The 27,639-nt window shown below is 43.4% G+C and overlaps 1 protein-coding gene across 5 annotated transcripts in view; it reads right to left on the reverse strand.

Annotated features, from left to right (window-relative positions):
* Nucleotides 1–2,715: 2,715 nt before the first annotated feature.
* SYK (spleen associated tyrosine kinase) overlaps nucleotides 2,716–27,639 on the reverse strand; it is a 186,315-nt gene continuing 161,391 nt past the window's right edge. For all 5 annotated transcript variants that reach the window (XM_040416945.1, XM_040416946.1, XM_040416944.1 and 2 more), the window contains 4 exons: nucleotides 25,577–25,766; nucleotides 14,874–15,014; nucleotides 13,304–13,416; nucleotides 2,716–3,036 (listed from right to left, as the gene is read on the reverse strand). In XM_040416945.1, the coding sequence (XP_040272879.1) occupies nucleotides 2,964–3,036; nucleotides 13,304–13,416; nucleotides 14,874–15,014; nucleotides 25,577–25,766 (517 nt within the window). In that variant the 3' untranslated portion in view covers nucleotides 2,716–2,963. The remainder of the gene's footprint in view (nucleotides 3,037–13,303; nucleotides 13,417–14,873; nucleotides 15,015–25,576; nucleotides 25,767–27,639) is intronic.

Below are 27,639 nucleotides of genomic sequence, written 5' to 3' on the forward strand. Positions count from 1 at the left end.
AGATGTGGTGCTGGTAATGTCACTGTCAGAAGCGGACACCGTCTATTGAAAAAGTACACTGTATGTCACAGATATTTTTTGGATGCGCACACTTTACACAGGAGATGTGGCGCAGCTAATGTCACTGTCCGCAACGGACACCGTCTATGGAAAAAAGTACACTGGATGTCAGGTATTTTTTGGAAGTGCACACTTTACACTTGAGATGTGGCACAGCTAATGTCACTGTCCGCAGCGGACACCGTCTACGGAAGAAGTACACTGTATGTCATAGATACATTTTTTCAGCATTGCGCTCGAGCACATGCGGTTTTCGACCGAATACCGCCATGTGCCGAGCATCAAGATGCTCGAGCCGAACTGGTGTTAATTCTAGCAATCAAATAGGAAAGTTGACTAGAGACAGCTAAGTTTTTAATTCGCTATGCGATAATATTACTTTGCTTGTTTTTTAAATAAATAAAATAATAAAAGCAAAGTAATATAATCGCATAGCGAATTAAAGACAGCTGTCTTTATAGTCAACTTTTCTATTTGATTGCTAGAATTAGCAAAGTTGAAGTGGAGAATACTTTGTTATCTTCGTTTTGAGGAATATGACGAATACATTCGTCATATTCGTCATCTTCGCTAATTCTACCAAACCAACCATAGTAAACCAGGTCTAAGTTGAAATCGCAATGCGATTACTTCAAGTTATATTAATCGAATTACGATTTCAACTTAGAGCTGTGTTTCTAATGGGTCAGCTTGCTAGAATTAACGAAGTTAACGAATATGGAATATAGCAGTGCTAAGTTGAAATCGCAATTTGATTAATATAACTTGAAGTAATCGCTTTGCGATTTCAACTTAGAGCTGTGTTTCTAATGGGTCAGCTTGCTAGAATTAACGAAGTTAACGAATATGGAATATAGCAGTGCTAAGTTGAAATCGCAATTCGATTAATATAACTTGAAGTAATCGCATTTCGATTTCAACTTAATTCTCACATCCGACAGTACATTCTAGTATGGAGGCGTTCCCATGGTCATGGGGACGCTCCATGAGCACGGAAGTCGGCAAAAGCGGCAACGGGCACTGACTGGAGCAGCCAGGAAGCCAGGAATCCTCAGGACAGGTAAGAACTACTTTTGGGAAGTGGGAAAGAAAAAAATCTAACAATAAAAAAAATATATATATATTTGAAATAGCGAATTTATAGTGCTATATTCAAAATATTCGCGAATTAGCGAAGTGCCGATATTCGCAAAAAAAATTAGCAATTCAAATATTCGTGCTCAACACTATCGATCAACACTACCGATAATAAATCACATTATTAATTTATTATATAACTCTTGTTGAATCCTGGTGATGAGTCCTCTGGGTGTTCTTTACTCCAAATAAACATACACAATATTTGGAGAGGATTACAAAATCAGGTTGATATATTTTTCATACATAAATATATTACACTTGGAGACATATTACAGGTCCGCATGTTGTGGCAAAATAAAGGACATGTCCTATCTTTTGCGTCACAGCAGCACGGATGCGGAAGCACATGGAAACCCTTCAGCCGCTGTGTTTTGCAAATCTGCTGTTTGCAAACTGCAAAACACAGTTATGTGAATGCCGCCTTAATCAGAACATCCTGTAAAATGAAGTGACTATACAGGAGCGAGTCACCATGGCTGCAAATACAAAAGTACAAACACATTTCAACAGCACTCTGCAAACACAAAATATATGAACTAATTCTATATTCACTATATATAATGAGTATGAGGTACAGTACGTAGCAAATATATTTTGACTTTGTCTCTTGTCACTACATATCTTTTACGGAAGATGTGTCTCCATGGTAACAGAAAACAAACAAACCCTGTGTAATCTAATTCTGTAGGTAGATTTCCTCCTATTTGTCCTCTTTATTATAATCCCATATGTTTGGTGGGTTATCAAGAAGGAAAGGACAAATAGAAGGAAACACAACTGCAGTATCAGACTGTACAGAGTTTATTTGCTGTTTGTTACCATGGAGACATAATGGTCTGTATAGGAACTGTAGAAACAGAATTCATTTTAATTGCAACTTTTTGTGGCGTTGCTTCACTGTTTTAGATGCATTTTGATAATAAATAGACATTTTTTTGAGAAGGTATACAAAGACTTTAAATGTTTATGAGGACTATAGAATTAAAGGGTAACTGTCATGTTTTCATAAAAAATCAATTTTAGCATATGTTACTGCTGCAGCAGCATTATGCATAAAGCAATTTTTAGTTTCTTCACATATCACTGTTTTCCTTGAGTTTTTCCCTTAGTTACAGCTGTTTAAACATTTACAATATGAGGACCTCCTCTGCCAGTTCTCTGAGGCCAAAACTGCTTTCCCTCACTTTACATACACACTTGCTGTAGCCAGCAGCTCCCTGCCAGCCAATCAGATTGGATTACTGAGAGACACGCCTCCTCACTCTGAAGCCTAATGCAGCCATGTTTATACTAAAAGGAAGAAAGACAAGCCCTAGCAACGGTCTTTTAAGGGAGCAGTGGAAAGGGACAGAGGACATTAATGAAAGCTGTTATTATAAGGTAATTACATTGACAGACTAACTCAGGTATACATGCCTAGCTCTAATAAACTAGCAAATAAAAAAAAAATTATGACAGTTACCCTTTAACATTTGGCCGGTAAATAAATATTCCATCCAGAAAAATACTTTTTGATCACTTTATTGTATCATTTAAAAAAAAGACCAATTGAAATAGCAGGCGTGTGATCTGTAATATTTTAGAACATAACTACTCAGTCCATTACATAGAAATTCTCATAGCTTTTAGAGTCTTCTAGCGTAACTCTGCATAAGGTTCATACAGAAAGCAATGTCTGTTAATAAAAATAACTGTGTGTACACTTTTCTTGGTTCTGGGGAAGCAAGTATGAGGCAGAATCCATTTACAGAAAATTCAAGAGCTTACTGGGCAATATCATAGTAATAGTTTCGAAGTTGAAGCTCAACACTGACAAATGAAGGACGATCTTCAACTCTGTAAAATATAAAAGTAGAGTAAAATATAAAAGTAGACAGAGACAAAGTCATAGAGGTGAATGTATCAACCCATGCCCTCCAGAAATCTGGCTTAAAAATGTCACATAAAAATATAGCATTTTGCAACATTTTTGGCTTACTTGCGCCAAAATTTAGCATCTTTACACCACCCACTCCAATTTTGGAAAGTGAAAAGTCGCCAAAATATTGCTAGCTCACTCCAGTTATGCGGTGGCGTAAATAAACTGCAGTAGAATTTCTAGATAAAAGTGTTAAGTTTAACCCTTAGGCTACCGGAGGTTTTTTGTTTTTTGCGATTTCATTTTTCTTCCCTATTTACCTTGAGCCATAACTTTTTTATATAGCTGTATGAGGGCTTATTTTTTGCAGGACAGGTTGTACTTTCCAATGCCACTATTAATTATGGCATAAAATGAAGTGGGAAGTGTTAAAAAAATTTGAAATGCAGTGGAATTGGAAAAATAACGCAATTCCTCCACCATTTTACGGGTTTTGTTCCCACAACGTTTCATTTACAGCAAAACTGACCCATGCCCTCCATTCTCTGGGGCAGTACAATTACAAAGATACTCCATATGTTTAGGTTTTTATGTTTAAATAGTGTAAAAATCTATTTAAACTTTGATAAAAAAATGTTTTTTTTTACATCACCATATTCTTTCCCCCATAACTTTTATACTTTTGTCTACTGAGCTGTTTTGCGATCATTTTTTGAAGAACAATCCGTAGTTTTTATTGATACCATTTTGGAATGTGCATGACTTTTTGATCATATTTTATTAATTTGTTTTGGGTAAGAGAAGCAATAAAAAAATTGGCAAATTGGCCATTTTGACCTTTTTTTCATTACGCCATTCGCCATATCGGAAATTTTTTCAAAGATTTTAATTGTATGGGCGCGATGATATCCATAATGTTTATATTTATTGTTATTTAGGTATTTATTTTTTAATTATACTGAAAGGGAGGTGATTTAAACTTTTATATTTTTTATTTTTTATATATTTTTAACATTTTTTTGTGTGATGTTTTTGAAGCTCATATATGAGCCTATAAATATATATTTTTTATTTTATTCTATTTGAACTAGTAGTTGCTTATTTCTTTTCATGGCCTTCCCTCTGGTGGCCAAAATAAGAATTGCAGCATGAACACTTAAAGGGTTTCTACCACTTCGTTTTCACATAATTAGCTTTCAGACACTAGCGATCCGCTAGTGTCTGCTCTACCAAACAATCCTAATATAATAGCTTTTGGGGCAGCAGTTTCGCTAAAAAAAGAACTTTTATTGATATGCTAATGAGCCTCTAGGTGCTATGGGGGTGTCATTAGCACCTAGAGGCTCGGTCTACCTTCACAAACTGCCGCCGCCCAGCGCGTCCCTCCAGCCCGCACATCTCCTCCGGAATGAAATCCTCCCTGTGAGCATATGTATTCGGCGCATGCGCAGTGAATGTCTGACCGCTTTCTGCACAGACATCTCCACTGCGCCTGTTCCTCGGAGCACTATGACATCATCGGCGCAGGCGCAGTGGAGATGTCTGAGCAGGGAAGCGGTCAGACATTCACATAGTGTCTGAAAGCTAATTATGTGAAAACTAAGTGGTAGAAACCCTTTAAAGCCTCGTCAGCAAGGCTTACAGGGTTCAGTGCAACTACTGATGCACACATTGGCCGCACGGGGCATCGGAAGGAAGTTTTCACGGCATCTAAAGCCTTTTATTACTGCGATCAGCATTATCGACCTCAGTGGTGTCAATGCGTCACAGCTACAGCCAGTAGGTGGCTGCAGTGGTGTTGGGTGAACAGAGACCATGGAGGGGATCGGTAAATTGAGCGTAACTCTTTTTTGTTACTTTATAGTATTCTTAGCTCTTTGTAAAAAGTTTAATATGGCTAGACAACCTCTTGAACCTTTTCCCATCAAAAATCATTTTCATTTTCTGTAAATCAATTTTTATATTCCCTGCCTTCTAAAAGCACAACTTTTTAATTTTCCATTCACATAGCCTTATGACTTATTTTGCAGGACAAGTTGAGCTTTCTAATAGCACCACTTAAAGAAGCATTCACAATTTGTTTTACTCCATGGACCATTAGGAAGGTACACTACAGGGAGTGCAGAATTATTAGGCAAATGAGTATTTTGACCACATCATCCTCTTTATGCATGTTGTCTTACTCCAAGCTGTATAGGCTCGAAAGCCTACTACCAATTAAGCATATTAGGTGATGTGCATCTCTGTAATGAGAAGGGGTGTGGTCTAATGACATCAACACCCTATATCAGGTGTGCATAATTATTAGGCAACTTCCTTTCCTTTGGCAAAATGGGTCAAAAGAAGGACTTGACAGGCTCAGAAAAGTCAAAAATAGTGAGATATCTTGCAGAGGGATGCAGCACTCTTAAAATTGCAAAGCTTCTGAAGCGTGATCATCGAACAATCAAGCGTTTCATTCAAAATAGTCAACAGGGTCGCAAGAAGCGTGTGGAAAAACCAAGGCGCAAAATAACTGCCCATGAACTGAGAAAAGTCAAGCGTGCAGCTGCCAAGATGCCACTTGCCACCAGTTTGGCCATATTTCAGAGCTGCAACATCACTGGAGTGCCCAAAAGCACAAGGTGTGCAATACTCAGAGACATGGCCAAGGTAAGAAAGGCTGAAAGACGACCACCACTGAACAAGACACACAAGCTGAAACGTCAAGACTGGGCCAAGAAATATCTCAAGACTGATTTTTCTAAGGTTTTATGGACTGATGAAATGAGAGTGAGTCTTGATGGGCCAGATGGATGGGCCCGTGGCTGGATTGGTAAAGGGCAGAGAGCTTCAGTCCGACTCAGACGCCAGCAAGGTGGAGGTGGAGTACTGGTTTGGGCTGGTATCATCAAAGATGAGCTTGTGGGGCCTTTTCGGGTTGAGGATGGAGTCAAGCTCAACTCCCAGTCCTACTGCCAGTTTCTGGAAGACACCTTCTTCAAGCAGTGGTACAGGAAGAAGTCTGCATCCTTCAAGAAAAACATGATTTTCATGCAGGACAATGCTCCATCACACGCGTCCAAGTACTCCACAGCGTGGCTGGCAAGAAAGGGTATAAAAGAAGAAAATCTAATGACATGGCCTCCTTGTTCACCTGATCTGAACCCCATTGAGAACCTGTGGTCCATCATCAAATGTGAGATTTACAAGGAGGGAAAACAGTACACCTCTCTGAACAGTGTCTGGGAGGCTGTGGTTACTGCTGCACGCAATGTTGATGGTGAACAGATCAAAACACTGACAGATTCCATGAATGGCAGGCTTTTGAGTGTCCTTGCAAAGAAAGGTGGCTATATTGGTCACTGATTTGTTTTTGTTTTGTTTTTGAATGTCAGAAATGTATATTTGTGAATGTTGAGATGTTATATTGGTTTCACTGGTAAAAATAAATAATTGAAATGGGTATATATTTGTTTTTTGTTAAGTTGCCTAATAATTATGCACAGTAATAGTCACCTGCACACACAGATATCCCCCTAAAATAGCTAAAACTAAAAACAAACTAAAAACTACTTCCAAAAATATTCAGCTTTGATATTAATGAGTTTTTTGGGTTCATTGAGAACATGGTTGTTGTTCAATAATAAAATTAATCCTCAAAAATACAACTTGCCTAATAATTCTGCACTCCCTGTATTAGTGTTGATCGAGCACCAAAGTGCTCGGGTGCTTAAGTAGAACACCTCGGGATGCTCGGATGCTCTACCGAGCACCCAAGCACAATGGAAGTCAATGGGAGAACCCGAGCATTAAACCAGGCACTCCCTACTCTGAAGAGGGGAGGGTGTCTGGTTCACATGAAAAGGTCAGAAATCTTGGACTCCCAGGTCGCTACTGGGAATGATGTTGTCCAAGTAGTACGCCAATTTTACAGACTGACAATAATACGCACAAAACTGAAGATAAAATCTATTTTAGAGGAAAAATTGTTAGGAAATGTACTTTCCTGTATATTTACTTGTATATAAAGTGCAAGTGCTGCCAAAAATTACAAGAAAGAGGCACTCCGATACAACCTGTATATCACATAAAGGAGGGCCTTATTCACATTGTGGTACAATTGTTCAGGTAGTGGGATCGTACACTCAAAAAGCCTATGCACTAAGTGAAAGGGCTGCCAAAAATTACAAGGAACCGGCACTCCAATACACCCTTTATTACACATAAAGGAGGGCATCATACACACCCTTGAAAAATTATGATTGATGGCCTGCTGGTGACCCTCAAAAACATTAGGAGCAAGGCCCTTCTGGTGACCCTCTAAAACATTAGGGGCGAGGGCCTGCTGCTGAGCTGACCATCTAAAACATTAGGGGTAAGGGTCTGCTGCTGAGCTGACTCTCTAAAATATTAGGGGCTAGTACCTGCTACTGATCTGACCATAAAACATTATGGACGAGGGCCTGCTTCTGAGCTGACCATCTAAAACATTAGGGGCGCGGGCCTGCTGCTCAGCTGACCATCTAAAACATTATGGGCGAGGGCCTGCTGCCGAGCTGACCATCCAAAACATTATGGGCGAGGGCCTGCTGCTGAGCTGACCATCCAAAACATTATGGGCGAGGGCCTGCTGCTGAGCTGACCATCTAAAACATTGGGGGTGAGGGTCTGCTGCTGCGCTGACCATCTAAAACATTAGGGAGGAGGGTCTGCTGCTGAGCTGACCATCTAAAATATTTGGGGTGAGGGTCTGCTGCTGAGCTGACTCTCTAAAACATTAGGGGCAATTGCCTGCTGCTGATCTGACCATCTCAAACATGTGCGAGGGCCTGCTGCTGAGCTGACCATCTAAAACATTATGGGCGAGGACCTGCTGCTGAGCTGACCATCTAAAATATTAGAGGTGAGAGTCTGCTGTTGAGCTGACTCTCTAAAACATTAGGGGCGAGTACCTGCTGCTGATCAGACCATCTAAAATATTATGGGCGAGGGCCTGCTGCTGATCTGACCATAAAAAAAATTATGGACAAGGGCCTGCTTCTGAGCTGACCATCGAAAAAATTATAGTTGAGACCTTCTGGTATTGCACTATTTTGCTAGTCCTCATCACCACAGAAATGAGAAGTTCTCTTTGTAGCGGGGGTCGAGAAGGGTGAACAACCAGTAATCAGTGTTGGCCAAAATGCGTATAATGCTAGGGTCACGGTAAAGGCAGCATAACATAAAGTCAGCCATGTGTGCCAGAGTCCCAACAGACAAGACTTCGCTGTCCTCATCAGGAGGATGACTCTCAATCTCCTCACCCTCTTCCTCCTCTTTGGCCCATCCACGCTGAACAGATGGAATAAACTTGCTATGGGTACTACCCTCTGTAGCGGAGGAAACCGTCTCCTGCTTCTACTCCTCCTCATCTTCATCATCATCCAATTTGCGCTGAGAATATGAACTGAGGATCGTCTGGCTATCACCCTGTGTACTGTCTTCTCCCATTTCCACCTCTTCCATTGTGAGCAGCCTTCATTGTGAGCAGCAAGCGTTTCAGTAGACACAGAAGTGGGAGGGTTACGCTGATAATAGCAGCATTGCCGCTCACCATCTGTGTTGATTCCTCAAGCTTGCGTAAAGCCTCACAGAGGTCAGACATCCATGCCCACTCGTCGCTTGTAAAGAGCGGAAGCTGACTGGAAAGGCGACAACTATGTTGCAGCTGATATTCCACTACTGCCCTCTGCTGCTCACAAAGCCTGGCCAACATGTGGAACGTGAAGTTCCAGCACGTGCTCACATTGCACAACAGTCTGAGCTGGCAATTGCAAGCGCTGCTGCAGCGCTGCCAGACCGGCGGCAGTTGTAGATGACTTCGGAAATGGGCACACACGCTGCGCACCTTCTCCAGTAGCTTATCAGACACAACCATGCCTGGAGTGGTGAGAGCCACAGCTCAGTCTGGTCCCTTATACCCTGCCATAGCTCTGCGGCGTGTGCTGTTTGTCACTTAAGCAAATAAGTTTCAGCACGGCCTGTTGCCTCTTCCCCACTGCAGTGCTACACTGCTTCCAGCTACTGACTGATGGATGACTGATGCTGCAAGATGAGAATTCAGAGGTGGAAGTGGAGGAGGAGGTGGAGGAGGAGAAGGGGGGGTTGCATCCACTAATGTAGGTGGTGGCGGAAATCCTGATGGAAGTAGGGCCCACAATCCTTGGTGTTGGTAGAACCTGTGCCATCCCAGGGTACGACTGGCTCCCGGACTCCACAACGTTCACCCAGTGTGCCATCAGGGAAATGTAGCATCCCTGGCCACAAGCACTTGTCCATGTGTCAGTCATTAAGTTGACCTTCCCGATTACTGCGTTGGTCAGGGCACGGGTGATGTTACGGGACACATGCTGGTGCATGGCGAGAATGGCACACCGGAAAAAATAGTGGCACCTGGGGACTGAGTAACAAGGGACGGCCGCCGCCATCAGGCTGTGGAAAGCCTCAGTATCCACAAGCCTAAATGGCAACATTTCTAGGGCCAGTAATTTGGAAAGGTGCGCATTTAGTGCTATGTCCTGTGGGTGACTGGGTATTTGCACTTTCGTTCAAAGGCCTGGAGTATGGACATCTGTATGCTGCGCTGGGACACAGAAGTGGATGTGCTAGCTGATTGTGCTTGTTAAAGTCGAGGTGCAGGGTGGGAGGCATCCGGGACTGCGTCTTGGACAGGGAATTTACCAGCACAAAATACAAGGGAAAAGGAGGCAGTAGTGTGACCCACAGACACTGATTGTGGACCCAGGCGTTCGGACCACCTATTAGGGTGCTTTAATGCCATGTGGCGGATCATGCTGGTGGTGGTGAGGTAGCTAGTGTTCACGCCCCTGCTCATTTTGTACGGCACAGGTTGCAAATGACAATTCTTTTATCGTCTGCACTTTCATCAAAAAAGCGCCAGATTGCGGAACACCTAACCCTTGGCAAGGGACATTTCCACAAGGGAGACCTACAGGGAACAGTTGTGGGCCTGTTAGGTGTGGCCCGCCTTCTCCCTTTTGCCACCCCACTGCCTCTTCCATTCTGTTGTGGTGCTGCGGATCCCTCCCCCTCTGTACTGCTGTCCTCGCTCGGCTTGCCACCTTCCCAGGTTGGGTCAGTGATTTCATCGTCCACCACCTCCTCTTCCACTTCCTCACTCTAGTTATCCTCCTGACTTGTTGACCTAACAACAACCTCACTTATTGACAACTGTGTCTCATCCTCATCATCAACCTCTTTAGACACTAATTGCCATTTACTTATTGGCAACTGTGTCTCATTATCATCATCCGTGAAACACTAATTGCCACTCCCCACTGCCATCTTCTTCTGACTGTGGATGCTCAAGAGTTTGGGAATCAGGGCACAATAACTCCTCATGTCCCTTTTAAAGCGGGCTTGGCGAGAGGCTCAAATTAAGGAATGGCGTTGAAAAGAGCTCCTCAGAATATCCGAATGTGGGATCACTTGTTTGCAAAGACTTTCCATTGTAGGAGGAAGGAGGATCAGGCTGAGAATTCTGTTGACCAGACTCTTGGCTACTGAGACTGGACTTTGTGGAAGACAGGGTGGTGCTTAACCGACTGGAAGCATTATCTACTGCAATCCAACCGACCACCTGGTCGCACTGGTCTGACTTCGAGAGTGGTGTCCTGGGCCACCCTGCAAACTGGGACATTAAGTAAGGTATAGTTGATGAGTTTTTTTCTTGTGCTCTGGCAGCAGGCACAGTTTCACCACACCCCAGGCCACGGCCTCTGTGTGCTCCATCAGCAGCACGGACACTTCCCCGTCCCTTACTGCTAGACCTTTTATCATATTAAATGGTATATATGCTTGCAAGTATGTCACACGTACAGTAGCACAGTTTTTAAAGTGTATGCGCAAATAAATTACAGTCAATGTCACAGATATTTGAGATGTGGAAACGTTATACAGGAGATGTAGCGCAGGTAATGTCACTGTCCGTAGCGTCTACGGAAAAACGTTAAACAGGAGATGTAGCGCAGATAATGTCGTTGTCCACAGCGTCTATGGAAAAAGTACAGTGGATGTCACAGATATCTTTAGGCTGCGCAAACGTTAAACAGGAGATGTAGCGCAGATAATGTCGTTGTCCACTGCGTCTATGGAAAAAGTACACTGGATGTCACAGATATTTTTAGGATGCGCAAACGTTTTAAAGGAGATGTAGTGCAGGTAATGTAACTGTCTGCAGCGGACACCGTCTACAGAAAAAGTACACTGGATGTCACAGATATTTTTAGTACGCGCACACGTTACATAAGAGATGTAGCACAGATAATTTCGCCGTCTGCAGCGGCCAAACAATTGCACGCAATTTAGCGCAGGTTGCACTAATAATATATATTGCTGCCAGATACAACAATAGTCCTTAAAAGGACTTTTGGGTCACTATAATTGCACGCAATTTAGCGCAGGTTGTGTTAAAAATTTATATTACTGCCAGACACAACAACAGTCCTTAAAAAGACTTTTGGGTCTCTAACACCAACCATGTCTAACAAAAAAATTTAATTCAGTTCCCTACATTTATTGTCCCTTCTATTTTTCCCTGACTAAGACTGAGCAGAACCACGTGTCATCGGGTGCTTTATAGCACCCGAAGACGCGTTCGTGACAGCCAATCACTGTAATGCCAGTAACCAACATGGCTACGGCATTACAGTAAGTGGCAGTACTTACCTGTATGTTTATTGGCTGCATAGCAGCCAACAAATGTGCGGGGAGGAGACTCGAGCACACGCGGTATTCGGCCGAACACCGCGATGTGCCGAGCATCGCGATGCTTGAACCGAACTGGTGTTCGGTCGAGCATGCTCGCTCAACACTATACACTATGTAACTTGTAGTAAAAGTAATCTTTTTACTGGTGACTGTATTTTTTATTTGTCCACTAACTTTTGGTCCTCATGCTGTGTCATGTGACCGACACTCTGACTCTCCAACAGCATTTTAGGTGTGGACCAATAAGTCAGTTTCTTTATTTAATTTCATGAGACTCTTATGGGCACTTTCATAACAATAAATGGAGACACAAACTTGAAAATATGCTCATCAGATCACTTATACCACAGACTGCAATAGTTTACAATTGCAGTCTATGTGAAAATTTCTGGTTTCCTATTGAGCCCCGTCTGAAATAGAAACTTTGCTATAGCAGGCTTGGGAGCCTTCTCAAGGCTCCCGCTATAGCAACTGAATGGCTCGCGCAATCTCGTTGTGGAGGTTTTCGCAGGTTTGTTTGTAGTTGTTACCATGAAGATACACAGGATATTTTTATACTCCCTGCATTTCCTTTATATTTTTATTTTCAATAAATTTTTTTCTTTTTGGAAATTGCATTTTAGAGACTAATTGATGAGATGCCATACAAATACTGACTGTTTACAGTTCGTATTCGATAATACACAGGTTACTTTATTATAATTTACAAGCATGCATTTATTACCCTAAGGCCTCATGCACATGATCGTATATTCTTTCCGTGTCCGTTCAGGTTTTTTTTGTGGACTGTATATGGAACCATTCATTTCAATAGGTCCGCAAAAAAAAAACGAAGTTACTCCGTGTGCATTCTGTTTCCGTTTGTTCATATTTCTGTTCCACAATTTTTTTTAGCATGTCCTATTATTGTCTGCATTTCAGACAAGTACAGTACTGTTCTATTAGAGGCCAGCTGTCCGATTCCGCAAAATACGGAATGCACACGGACATCATCCGTATTTTTAGCGGATCCGTTTTTTGCGGACCTCAAAATACATACGGTCGTGTGCATGAGGCCTAAGAAGTGTGGTTTTAGTGTGTCTTTATTAACAAGAGTGGTGTAAGGTACCTAGCTTGCCTAGAGACACCTGAAATGTTGATCTGGTACTCAAAAATAGTTTATAAATCATGGAATATATTTCTGACAAGGGTTGCCTGTTTTACATGTGTCCTGTTTGGGTATATGAATGTAATAAAGTAGGGACCCCCCCACTCTAACCCTTTCTCTTTTAGGCAAACCAAACAGCTGTTCTGAATAGCCATTTTTCCTCAGCAGCACCCATCTGTGCATTACATAGATAGCTTATAAGTCTCCAAACTAATACTGTCATTTTTTGTACCGTGCAATCTTTGGTAATTTTTAGCCTGTTCGCCCACATTTGTATTATGCAAATTTCATGGTGGAATTTAACTAATAAAATACTTGAAAATTTTCTATATCCTGTAACCACTTACTTGTAGGTCCAGCATAACTTCATTAGTTCATAAATTTCTGGTGGGCACTTGAGTGGGCACTCCATACGTTTTCCACTTTCAATCATTAGGGACACTTCTCCACCTTTCATTCCCTAAAAAAAAAAAAAAAATTCCAGTGAATTTACAGACGTTGCATTTCTATGGACCTCTACAATATATGTTGTTTTCTTGAAAATATGGCCTGTTGGGTCTCCAAGATCCTCACAAAGCCTATCTCTTTGGAATTGTCATCAACTATCAGGGAAATGACAGGCTGAATATCAATTTCTGAAGCAGAACATCTAAATCTGATGCTTTTATGAGACAGGTATACTTGAGCTTGACCTTTTTGTAGACTAGAAAGTGTTTACTCGAAAAACCAAAGGATATGCCTATTACTAAAGAATATATAACATATAGTGAAAAGTAATGTAGAAAGGTTTATATACAACTGTTCGGTTATGTAAGTAAGACTGAATATTTACTGACTTTTCTAACAAATAAATAAATGAAAAATTTGCAATATGCTATGTCATTAGAGAGACTAGTCTATCATATTAAGGGCTCATGCACATGACAGTATGTATTTTGCGGTCCGCAAAAAGAAGGGAACGGACATGGAAAGAAAATACCTTTGTGTGCATGAGCCCTAAAGCAGTAACTATGATCAGTTAATCTGACTTTTGGCACAGGGCAAACAGCTGATTTTTGATGAGAAGCCTTTTTGACAAGAATTTTCCCCCAAACATTCGTTTACATTGACTGATAATCAAGGCAATTATTAGGATGAGCATTTGTAGAAATGCTCATTCCCCATAACTTGCCTATGTAAAACGTGGTGGCAATCACCAGATGAACGAGTATGGTCCCCGTCCAACTGAGGTGATTGCTGAATGTAAATACAGCCCTCATCTCCACTCACATTGCTTGAAATATTGGTCCTTGTAAAAGGACCTTGAGGCTAGAAAAGCAGCTTCAGTGTGACAGCTGCAACAACATCCACCCATGGTGGCCAGTTCGTGCACAAATTTGAAGGTAATACCTTTGCTAACCCACAAAGTTGTGTGGCCATTGGGGACAAGGTTTCACCTGCAACATTGTGGCTGCCCCTTGAAAGTATCTGCCAGGCTGCACCTGCACTTGTTGGGCTGTACATGTACATGCAGTTAATTTAAATGGCCAGTACATGTGTAGCTTGGCAATTAGCAGTGATCTACAGTATATTTGGGCTGCACCAGGTATGGTCACTTTAGAGACAATTCTCTCAGACCCCATTTTCATCTGTAAAGGGAAATAAAGGCTAATAAGGCAAATTTTATCTAGAAACAGTGGCATGGCTTGTGCTGGGTTTCGAAGTTTAGCAGAATTGAACAGAGAATAGGGATGATCTGCAATACCACACACAACCTGTGTGGCAGATGTGGCAGAAAATAAAATAAGCCATCCTTTTTTTCTCTCCCTCCAATCTTCTGTTTGACAAAGTTCCCACACAAGTTTGCTGTAATTATGCAATATGTAAATAGTTTGGTATAAAAAATGTATGTACCATTGAAATATATATAAAACTTACTCTATATGGTTTTTGTCCATATGAATACGCCTCCCACATAAGCACACCAAAACTCCATACATCGCTTTTGCTTGAAAATTTATAGTAGTTCATACATTCAGGCGCATACCACTTGACCGGCCATTTTCCACAACTTTTTGCCTTTAAAACAAAAATATAAGCAATTGAATTAAAAATGTTGGCGCTTCTTACCATTACCAGTAAGGCAATTGTGGAGGAAACAGAAGGCATTTCTTGCTGCCTGTGAGTAGTGCTGGAAGGTCTTTGTGGCTGACATATTGCTGCACATGCTGTCGCTGTTACATTATAGGCGAATATTGTACTTGACATTGCGTGGGGGGCACAGACTATGGCTGGCACTTTATGGGTGCCCACTCTGGTCAGCACAGTATAGGGCAGTGGTGGCGAACCTATGGCACGGGTGCCAGAGGGGGCACTCAGAGCCCTCTCTGTGGGCACCAACGCCCTGGAAAAAGTCTAAGGTTAACCAATATGCCTTACTAGTCTTTTCCTGCCATTCATCAGCTCAGGGCGCACTATGAACAGCACAGGCAGAGCACTGAATGCAAGCAGGCTAGTATAGCTAAATTATAAAATATATGGAAGATATACTATTGGATTGTAGTATTCAGGTTAAATTGCCGTGTTGGCACTTTGCGATAAATAAGTGGGGTTTGGGTTGCAGTTTGGGCACTCGGTCTCTAAAAGGTTTGCCACCACTGGTATAGGGGGAACACTGTATCTGACACTTTATGAAGCAACATGCTGTGGATACTACTTTATGGGTACCCACTCTGGTCAGCACACTATAGGGAGAACATTTTAATTGGCAGCATGGTGGCCCAGTGGTTAGCACTTGTGCCTACCAGTGCTAGGGTTTTAAGTTCAAATCCAACCACGGACAACATCTGCGTGGAGTTTGTATGTTCTCCCTGTGTTTGCGTGGGTTTCCTTCCACACTCCAAAGGCATACTGATAGGGACCTTAGATTGTGAGCCCCATTGGGGACAGTTGGATGCTAATGTCTGTAAAGTGTTGCAGAATATAGTAGCGCTATATAAGTGCATAAAATCTATAAATCTGACACTTTATGAAGCAACATGCTGTGGCTAGTACTTTATGGGGGCTCACCATGGCTGGTATAATATTTAGAAAAATATGCATTTCCTGGTATTCTATAGCTTATTAAGAATATAAAGGATATTTCTTTGGCCCCATTCACAAGGTGGATTTTGGAAAGGCAAAATCCACTGTGTATGTCACAGCAGAACCCCTCCCCTCCCAGTTTTGCCATGCTTTTTCAATGTGAATGTCACACCCCTGTTGTGGCTTAGCTTCATTGAATGGAGATATACTGCAAATGGACCCCCACCACAGTGTTCAAGAAAGGACATGTCTGTTCTTGGCACAGTTGCAGCTATAAGCTACAGAATGGCCTCCCTTCGAAAACAATGGGAGGCTAACTCCACGTGGCTGCTTTGGTGGAATCTGCACCAAATTCTGATTTCAAAAGACTTTGGGGGTCATTTATTAAGACTGCCGTTTTAAACGCTAGTCTTCATAAGCCCCTGCACTGGAGGTGGATCCGCCAAAGTTATGTAGAGGCGTCAGCCTCTACATACTGTAACTTCCAAAGATCCACCGCCACTTCAAATCTACACCAGCTCCCTTGCTGGTGTACATTTAGACCATTTTCTACATCTAAAACAAGCGTAGAAAATGATGAATGAGACGGGCCTGCCGGCCTCCCCTTTCCCAGTCCGTGCTATCCACTTTTGTAGACCATGCGTGAACGGGGAACCTTTGCGCCGCAATCTGTACCAGAAATACTCATTAGATAGATGCATTTCTATTAGTAAATAACCCCTTTGTGTAAATAGGGCCTTCCTTTTATTGTTATATATTTTGTTAAATTGCACAGGAGAGATTATTTGACACATACCATTAAATATGGATGTGATTATTCCTATATTTTTAAATCCTTTACAAGCTGTCCAACTGTATCCACAAAACAGACTGAAATATCATACGAACAAATATCTTTTTATGTATAAGCCTGCAATTAGCTGCTATTAGGACACATTTCTGTCATAGAGGTGGTTTCCCTAACAAGCAGCAGCTTTCTATTTATAAATGCGGTCCATCCACATTATATGGACAGCTATTTATTTGAATTGTGACATGTAGAGATGAGCGAATTTTAAAAAAATGCTATTCGGCCGATTCGCCAAATCTTAAAAAAAAATTTGGTTCGATACAAATTTATTCACAGCAAATCGCGTTAAAAAACGGCTGCAGAGAGCCTTTATAGTGGTGTAAAACACTGTGCCTTGCAGTAACACGCATAGGGAGTCTACTGTGGTAGTGAAATAATACTGTGAGTCAGTATGACATGCAGATGACGTCGCTCTTAGAATCACTGCACACTTCACTTATTTGGGCGGTCACGGGGGCCAAAACTGACCAAATAACTCAGTCTTACATGTCGATATTAGTGCCAAGAAGAAGCGCACTCCTTTTACACCATCATCAACTGATGACATAGATGTCTACAGAACCTTTTCTATTAAACGCTTACACAAGTAGATCCCCCCGACAGAGTATCAGAGTGTATCAGCAGTAAGTTTGTATTGACGTCACTAATTATTTTGCCCTTCCTCTGATCCGTCAGAACAATAACCCCCAAAAAACGGATCCTGTCTGTTGAGCATCTGCCTTCACTCGGTCGGCATTTGGTCAGTAATCCTTCAGTATTGCTAATGCCCAAAAAAACAGGAGTGGATCCAAAACAGAGATGACACGTGAATGGAATATTTGCACGTCTTCTGTTTTTTGTACCCACTCCTGCTTTTGGCTGCTAAATCATAAGCCAATTCCGATGGGACCATACAGGCCTTACAGTTGCTACACAGAGAGGATCCGTTGTGCGTCTCATTTTTCCTTCCTTCTGGCACATCAGAAGAAGGGTCAAATAAATGATGTCAGCCAGGCCGAAAGGCAAAATAGTTGCCCAGTCATGAAGTGGGGAGGGTGGGAACAGCATGAGAAGTCCACAGAGTGGCCATATGATGTAGTGGTGATGTAGAAGCAGCATGAGGAGACCACAGAGTGGCCCAATGACAGAGTCTGGAGGTGGCGGCAGCATAAGGAGGAGGCCACAGAGTGGCATAATGACAGTGTGGAGGTGGCGGCAGCCTCAGAAGGCCACAGAGTAGTACAATGAAAGAGCGCGGAGGTGGCGGCAGCAGCAACAGGAGACCACAGAGTGGCAAGGTGACATAGTGTGGAGGTGGCAGCAGCATCAGGAAACCACAGAGTGACCCAGTGACAGAGTGGGGAGGTGGCAGCAGCATCAGGAGACCACAGAATAGCAGTTAGATAATGTGGAGGTGGCAGCAGCATCAGGAGACCACAGAGTGGCAAGGTGACATAGTGTGGAGGTGGCAGCACCATGAGAAGACCACAGAGTGGCAAGGCGACATAGTGTGGAGGTGGCAGCACCATGAGAAGACCACAGAGTGGCAAGGTGACATAGTGTAGAGGTATCGGCAGCATCAGGAGACCACAGAGTGGCAAGGTGACATAGTGTGGAGGTGGCAGCAGCATCAGGAGACCACAGAGTGACCCGGTGACAGAGTGGGGAGGTGGAAGCAGCATCAGGAGACCACAGAGTGACTGAGTGACAAAGTAGGGAGGTGGCAGCAGCATCAGGAGACCACAGAGTGGCAAGGTGACATAGTGAGGATGTGGCAGCAGCATCAGGAGAACACAGAGTGACTCGTGACAGGGTGGGGAGGTGGGTGGCAATACGAGTACCAGCTGAAGATGGTGGGTGAAAAAAGGAGCACTTGGCATCAGATGTGTGGCATCAGGCAAGTGGCAGCATCAGAATAGTAGCTGAGGCAGGTAGCCAGAAGAAACTGGTCTATTTTGTCAAAGTGTTGGTATGGCACCATGGATGATCTAGTCTGATGCATCAGGCATTGGTGGGTAGAAATCTTTGCTGATTCACGCCTGATTCATCTTGGCAAAGGTCAGTCTCTCCACATTTTGGGTGGACAGACGAGTTCTTCTTGGGGTAACTATGGCCCCCACTGCACTAAACACCCGCTCTGATGCCACACTACTGGCCAGGCAAGACAGCTTTTCCAGGGCAAATTCTGCTAGTTGCGGCCACAAATCCAGTTTGGCTGCCCAGTAGTCCAGTGGATACTCAATGTGGGGTGGCAGGGTACTGTCCAGGTATGCCACCACCTGCTGGTTCAGGTCCTGCTCCAGGTCTAGCTGCTGCTGCTGGTGAGTAGTTTCTTCACTAGGGGGGTGAAGAAAGCTGCTCATCAGCGACTCTAGACTCAAGTTGCTGCTGATGGAGCTGGAACTGCTCCTACCCCCGACCTTCCAAAGCAGCTATGGCAGAGGAAGGTGAGCGCAGAGGGCCCCACATGGTCAGACCTACAAGAGGATGGATGATGGCACAGATAGGCAGCGGACAACTGACTACACAGGATGTCTTTATAGTAGTTCAGTTTTTCCTCCCTCTCAGCGGGTGTAAAGAAAAACAACAAGGTGGAGAGCCAGAAGTCATCCCTCTCCCGAATGGTGATAATTCGGCTGTCACTACGCAAGCAAGTGAGCATGCATCAGGCCATTTGTGCAAGTGACTCGGAGGAACTCTCTGCCTCCATCTCCACTGCATACTGCCATGGTGTGTCTGGGTCCTCTGCCTCGTCTTCTTCATCGCCCTGTAGTTCCTCTAACTGCTCCTGCTCCTCCTCTCCTGTCACATGTGTGTAAAAACCACCCATTTCACTACACATTGCTTGTGCTCCAATGTTCTCCTCCAGTTCAGCCCCCACAGGGCTCATGTGGCCATGAGATCTAGGCACCACGTCTCCAGTCCCCTGTCTAGCCAGATTTACCAGCATCTGTTCCAGGACAGGAAGCAGTGGAATGACGTTGTTCATCCTGTAGTCCTGGTGACTGACAAATAATGTGGCCTCCTCAAAGGGCCTGAGCAAACGGCAGGTGTCACGCATGAGCTGCCACTGGCTGACATTGAAGTTACACAGAGGAGTACTTCTGTCCGCTTGGATCATCAAGAAATCGTTTATGGCCTTTCTTTGTTCGTATAGTTGGTCCAACATATGGAGGGTGGAATTCCAACGGGTGGAAACGTCGCATATCAGCATATGTTAGGGGATGCAGTTCTGCCACTGCAGCTCAAGGAGGGTGTGCTTTGCAGTGTAAGAGTGGCTGAAGTGCATGCAAAGTTTCCTGGCCATTTTTAGGATGTCTTGCAGATAGGTGGAAGACTTCACGAACCGATTGACAACCAGATTGAACACGTGTGCCATGCAGGGCACATGGCTCAGCCCTCATTGATGCAGCGCTGACACCATGTTCTTCCCGTTGTCAGTCACCATGGTTCTGATTGAGTTGTCGTGGAGAAAGCCAGGATTCGATTTCTTGATGAAAAACACAGAGCAGTTCCTCCCCTGTGTGACTCCTTTCGGCCAGGCAAACGAGGTGCAGAACAGCAAGACACCGCCGTGCCCTGCAAATGTGGTATGCTGGAGGGGCACTGTGAATTGTCCGTGTAGTGGAGGCTGAGGACACGGTGGAGGATGAGGAGGCAGAGGCGGACAATGTCGCAGGACCAACTGCATGACAACGTGGAAGCAGAAGCGGTGTCATCTGGCCAAGTTGCTGGTGTGGCTGTGCAGGAACCACATTCACCCAGTGGGCCAAAAATGACATGTATTGTCCCTGACCGTAGTTACAGATCCACATGTCGGCACTGCCGTGCACTTTGACAGACACCGACAGGCTCAAGGATTGGCCCACATTCTGTTGTACATACGTGTGCAGGGCTGTTACTGCCTTTTTGGCAAAGGAATGACGGCTTGGGACTCTCCACCTCGGCTCGGCCAAGCCATCAGTTCTCTGAAAGATGCAGAGTCCACCACTTGAAAAGGGAGGGGCCGCAGCACCAGCAACTTGGACAGGAGCACATTCAGCTTCTGCGCCGTTGGATGAGTTTGGATGAATGCGCACATAATGTTGTCTCTTGGCAATTGCTTCAGTGATCAATTGCTGACAGAATGACTGACGAGGAGGAGGAGCAGCAGCAGCATCAGGACCAGCAGATGATGGGAAGGGCAATCAGCTCCCTTCGGCTGAGGTGGTGGAGCCTTGACTGCGTGCCACTAGGTGACTCAGCGGTTGCTGCAGCAGGCTGGACCACCACATCGGATCCACGGTTCTCCCAGGCCACTTTATGGTGACGCTGCATATGTTGACACAACATTGGCACTCTGGCCACGCTTCTCATTCTGCCCACAGATTTTACATATGGCCATGTTCACCTCCTCCGGCGACTTAACAAAAAACTGCCACACTGCCGAGTAGGTGATTTTATCCCGAACATTACGCACTGACTGACTGCTACCGCCGCTGTTTCTTTGAACCCGTGCACCACTACTTTCTGGGCAGGTGTGCTCCTGCGAAGAGGGTGGTCTACCCGGGCATGTTTAGCTACCGACCTCCCGCTGCTGCCACCCTGCTGACTCCCGGCCACGCTAGCGACTTGCTGGCTCCGCCGCTGCCTCACGGGCAAGCTGCCACCCTCTTCTCCCAATGATGATCAAGCCCCTAATTTACCTGGCTCCCAAGTTCAATCAGCTACATCATCATCATTGAGTACTGTCTGCACGTCACTGATGTCCTTCTCAACGGTCTCTGGGTCTGGAGCCACACCGTTTGCAACACCAACTCCCACGCTAACTCTCCTCATCACTACTTGCCCGCCTAGCGGAGGAAGTGGCGGATGTCTACTTTACATCTTGGTTGGCCAGTAGCTGCTGACTGTCCTCTAGTAGCTCATCCTCGCTGTATAGTAGGGCTGAGCCCACAGCATATAATACTTCTCTGGCTGAGGGAATAGAAAAGGACAGATGCCAGTGGAGGACAGGTGAGGGCACAGGGCCTGCTACCAGGCCATGCCAGCTAAGGGTTGTGTCTGAAAAACCCACTGACTCTTGGCTGGGATGTGTCTGATGTCACTTGGAACGAAGTGGATGACCGAGTCAACCATTCAAAAATCGCTGGGTTGCTGGTCAAGACATGACCGCTAGAGGACACCAGGAGCTCAGGCCTCTCGCTGCCATGCCTCCTTACTCTGCTGTGACCTGTGCCTGCGCCAGAAACATTTAGGCCTCTGCCACTCCCCTGTGCAGGGCCTGGCACTTCTCTGTCTGACATACTGTTAGATCAAATAAATAAAAAGGAAATTAAAACACCGCAAAAAGTCTGTAATTTTCTCACTTCACCACACAACGGCTAAAAAGCCCATACACGCAAAAAAGGGCTTCAGAACATATAACTGCACCGCTGAACAGGAAAAATATTTTTTCTTTTGCCACTAATACATGACAAAAAGGGCTTTAGAACATACATAGCTGCACTACTGAACGGCAAATATGCCCTTATTTTTTTCCACTGATGCACGACACAAAAGGCTTTAGAACATTTACCTGCACCGCTGAACGGCAAATAGGCCCTTATTTTTTTCCACTTATACTTGACACAAAAGGCTTTAGAACATAAAACTGCACCGCTAAATGGCAAATAGGCACTTATTTTTTTCCACGTATACACCACTCAAAAGGCTTTAGAATATACAACTGCACCGCTGAACGTCAAATATATATTTTTTTCCACTTATACACTCCACAAAAGGCTTTAGAATATACACTGCGTGCAGAATTATTAGGCAAATGAGTATTTTGACCACATCATCCTCTTTATGCATGTTGTCTTACTCCAAGCTGTATAGGCTCGAAAGCCTACTACCAATTAAGCATATTAGGTGATGTGCATCTCTGTAATGAGAAGGGGTGTGGTCTAATGACATCAACACCCTATATCAGGTGTGCATAATTATTAGGCAACTTCCTTTCCTTTGGCAAAATGGGTCAAAAGAAGGACTTGACAGGCTCAGAAAAGTCAAAAATAGTGAGATATCTTGCAGAGGGATGCAGCACTCTTAAAATTGCAAAGCTTCTGAAGCGTGATCATCGAACAATCAAGCGTTTCATTCAAAATAGTCAACAGGGTCCCAAGAAGCGTGTGGAAAAACCAAGGCGCAAAATAACTGCCAAAGAACTGAGAAAAGTCAAGCGTGCAGCTGCCAAGATGCCACTTGCCACCAGTTTGGCCATATTTCAGAGCTGCAACATCACTGGAGTGCCCAAAAGCACAAGGTGTGCAATACTCAGAGACATGGCCAAGGTAAGAAAGGCTGACAGACGACCACCACTGAACAAGACACACAAGCTGAAACGTCAAGACTGGGCCAAGAAATATCTCAAGACTGATTTTTCTAAGGTTTTATGGACTGATGAAATGAGAGTGAGTCTTGATGGGCCAGATGGATGGGCCCGTGGCTGGATTGGTAAAGGGCAGAGAGCTCCAGTCCGACTCAGACGCCAGCAAGGTGGAGGTGGAGTACTGGTTTGGGCTGGTATCATCAAAGATGAGCTTGTGGGGCCTTTTCGGGTTGAGGATGGAGTCAAGCTCAACTCCCAGTCCTACTGCCAGTTTCTGGAAGACACCTTCTTCAAGCAGTGGTACAGGAAGAAGTCTGCATCCTTCAAGAAAAACATGATTTTCATGCAGGACAATGCTCCATCACACGCGTCCAAGTACTCCACAGTGTGGCTGGCAAGAAAGGGTATAAAAGAAGAAAATCTAATGACATGGCCTCCTTGTTCACCTGATCTGAACCCCATTGAGAACCTGTGGTCCATCACCAAATGTGAGATTTACAAGGAGGGAAAACAGTACACCTCTCTGAACAGTGTCTGGGAGGCTGTGGTTGCTGCTGCACGCAATGTTGATGGTGAACAGATCAAAACACTGACAGAATCCATGGATGGCAGGCTTTTGAGTGTCCTTGCAAAGAAAGGTGGCTATATTGGTCACTGATTTGTTTTTGTTTTGTTTTTGAATGTCAGAAATGTATATTTGTGAATGTTGAGATGTTATATTGGTTTCACTGGTAAAAATAAATAATTGAAATGGGTATATATTTGTTTTTTGTTAAGTTGCCTAATAATTATGCACAGTAATAGTCACCTGCACACACAGATATCCCCCTAAAATAGCTAAAACTAAAAACAAACTAAAAACTACTTCCAAAAATATTCAGCTTTGATATTAATGAGTTTTTTGGGTTCATTGAGAACATGGTTGTTGTTCAATAATAAAATTAATCCTCAAAAATACAACTTGCCTAATAATTCTGCACTCCCTGTATAACAGCACTGCTGAACGGCAAATATATATATTTTTTCCACTTATACACTCCACAAAAGGCTTTAGAACATATAACTGCACCGCTGAACGGGAAATATATTTTTCTTTTTTCCACTTATACACTACACAAAAGGGCTTTAGAACATATAACTGCACCGCTGAACGGCAAATATATTTTTCTTTTGCTACTAATACAAAAAAAGGGCTTTAGAAAATATAACTGCACCCCTGAACTGCAAATAGGCCCTTATTTTTTTCACTTATACATGACACAAAAGACGTTAGAATATATAACTTCACCGCTGAACGGCAAATATATATATATTTTTTCCACTTAAACACTCCACAAAAGGATTTAGAACATATAACTGCAACGCTGAACGGCAAATATATTTTTTTTTTGCCACTAATACATGACAAAAAGGGATTTAGAACATATAACTACACCGCTGAACGGCAAATAAAATACACGACAAAAAGGGCTGCCATTTTCGCACTTCACCACACAATGGCTAATATGCCCTTTTTTTCCCACTAATACAAGCCAAAAAATGCTTTAGAACAAATACTGTAACTGCACCGTACAAGGGCAAATAAGACGTAGAAATATTTCCTTGTAATAAACCCTGGTAATGGCTGTATCAAACAAGAACGGTTTGCTGGAATAACAGAGCTGTATAATGGCAATTTGGATCCCCAGTCAGTGCAGCAAGGTTTAATAGGAATGTTCCTATTACCCAGGCTGTAACCTGCCCTACTGAACCCTGTTCAACATAAATGCTGTGGAATAATTCCTCCCTATCCTTTCCCTACACCTTGATTAATATTTCCCTGCACTTGTAAATCATTTTTTTAGCACAATGACGTTTTTCCTAGCACTGTCCCTAGCGCCTGCTGATGTCTCTCCCTGGACTAAGTACACTGGAAAATGGCAGAATCCAAGATGGCTGAGGCTATTTATAGGGCTGTGACATCACAGGGCTGGCTGGCTGCTGATTGGCTGCATGCATGGCAGTATGGGTGATCCCGCATTCCCAGAGTTCATTGCTCCATGTCCTCACACGTGCAACAGCCATTTTAGGAAAAAATGTGATTCGTTACCACGAAGCGTGAGGAAATTCGGATTCGGTGCTAATCAAATTTTTCCTGAAATTCGGATCGAATTCCATTTCGTCAACTTCAATTCGCTCATCTCTAGTCACTACTATATTTTCAATACTATATTTCCCCTTTAGCAGATTCTACAGGGAAAATTAGCAGAAAACAGCAACTTAACCAAACCTGTCAATGCAGCTCTCACATTACAGGGCTTGTCTTTAATTTAACTAATGTAAGCTGTTACTACCAGAAATGCTTTTATGATAAATTTAATTGCATTTAAAACTTACTTTATAGTAACTTTCATCAGAACCAATTGCTTTAGAAAGCCCAAAATCACTAATTTTGGCATAATGTTGAGTCACCAAAAGAACATTTCTTGCTGCCAAATCCCTGTGAACAAAATTTTTTTCTTCCAAGTACTTCATCCCCATGGAAACTTGATGGACGAGTTCTGTTAAATTTTTTTCCGAAATATCCCTAAATGGCATAATAAAACAGATTTTTAATTATAAAAAGCATAAACAAAAGATTAGCCCAGAGATGAATGCACACCCTCAATAGAAAGCCTAGTACTGAAAGGGGGTGCACAGAAAGGCATTATTTGTCAAAAGCTGCACAGTATTGGAAATTTTTCTGATATATACATTTATAATGTAATTTGTCAAACACTAAAGTGAATGATTAAAGGAGTTGTCTGGTTTCAGGATGAATACAGGGGATCATCCGGTAATTGTTACTTATCTGGCAGATCCTGTGTCGCGATTGGGCTCTATTTACCCAGCTGCAGAAACGATGACACATTGACAACACATGACCACTGCAGCCAATCACTGGCCTCCTAAGTGCACTGCTGAGGCCAATGATTAGCTGCTGTGGTCATATGTTCTTAATGTGACATCACCTCTGCAGCCATATCTCGACTGGGGGAACTGAAGTGGTTGTGCAGGATCTTCCATGTAAGTAATGATCACCACTTTATTGCAGGTGGATACCCTGTGTTATGAGGTTTCATCTTGAAAGCAGACAAAGTTACCCAGCTGATTTACCGCCGACCACAAAGTTTCTGTTTCATTGGACTGTGATTGCACAGTAACATTATCAATTATTGTCAATTATCAATTTTTGTTCCAAATCTATTCTATCTGAAGTAAAAGTGCTCCAATTGGCATGAAAATTGGTATAATACACTCCGAGGACTCATATATTTTCTCTTGTCTTTCTCTCTTTTTCTTTTTTCCAAATTTTGCTTGCTGTCTCCTCTACCAACCCCCTTCAAGCTTTTTAAGGCAATGAGAGCAATAGTAAATAATGTCAGAATGACACCGACATATATAGCTATGGCTAAACAAATGGCTGGTGCTAACAAACAGCCCATTTAAAGACACACTGTGCAGTCAAGCTTTTTAAAATTTAAAATATCCCAATTTTTTTCCATTGTTGGGGGAAAATGGTGTTTAAACACACATGGCGTTATCAGAAGAAAAAACTGTTGCTTGTTCTAAACAAGCAGTCCAAAAATTAAGCTTTATCGGAGGTAGATGTCTGTCTCTGTTTTTTTTTACACACAACTGTTGTCAGAAAAAATAGTGGCTTGTCCTGAACAAACCTTGAAAAAATTCTCCCTTTTTTTTGGGAGCAGCAGCAGTACAGTGTGGATGTGGAAGAGGTAAGCTATGCAGGAGTAATAGTGGAAGCAATAGTAGCACAGCCAGGGGCGTAGCTAAAGGCTCATGGGCCCAGGTGCAAGAGTTCAGCTTGGGCCCCCCTTCCCTCAAATCTTCGTGCTGCATGAGGCAAAAATTGAAACTGCACCCCCCCCCCTCCATACCAAATTCTTAACCTAACCCCTTCTGTCCAGCCAGAGGTGTAACTTGCATACACTTTCTATAATACCAGTGTCTTCTTATGTGGCACAAGGGTCTTTGGGCCCCTCAGGCTCCTGGGCCCGGTAGCGACTGCTACCTCTGCACCCCCTATAGCTACGCCCCTGAGCACAGCATGGAACAAACAAGGCAGCAGATGTGCAGCTATGCAGGGGTAATGGTAGTAGCGGGAGTAGCAGCTGCAGCAGCGGATGCCACTAATTACGGAACATAGAGATCTATTATAGCACTCTAGAGTGCGTGCAATAGGCATCTGTCGTATGCATGTAACTGCAACTTAACATCTTTTTTTTTTGTTAGCAGCTTGTTTATGGCGCAGAGTTGATGTCCCCTAAGTATGTATTTATAAAAGCACCCAAGAGCAGGAGTCCAATAAAAAGAAAGACGGTCCAGCTTCACTGAAAAATACTTGAGGCTTTATTTAATCCCGTGCAGATAAAAACCAACATACAGCAATGCAGAAAATC

The sequence above is a fragment of the Bufo bufo genome, chromosome 2 (genome assembly GCF_905171765.1).
Source record: "Bufo bufo chromosome 2, aBufBuf1.1, whole genome shotgun sequence".
Lineage (NCBI taxonomy): Eukaryota > Metazoa > Chordata > Amphibia > Anura > Bufonidae > Bufo > Bufo bufo.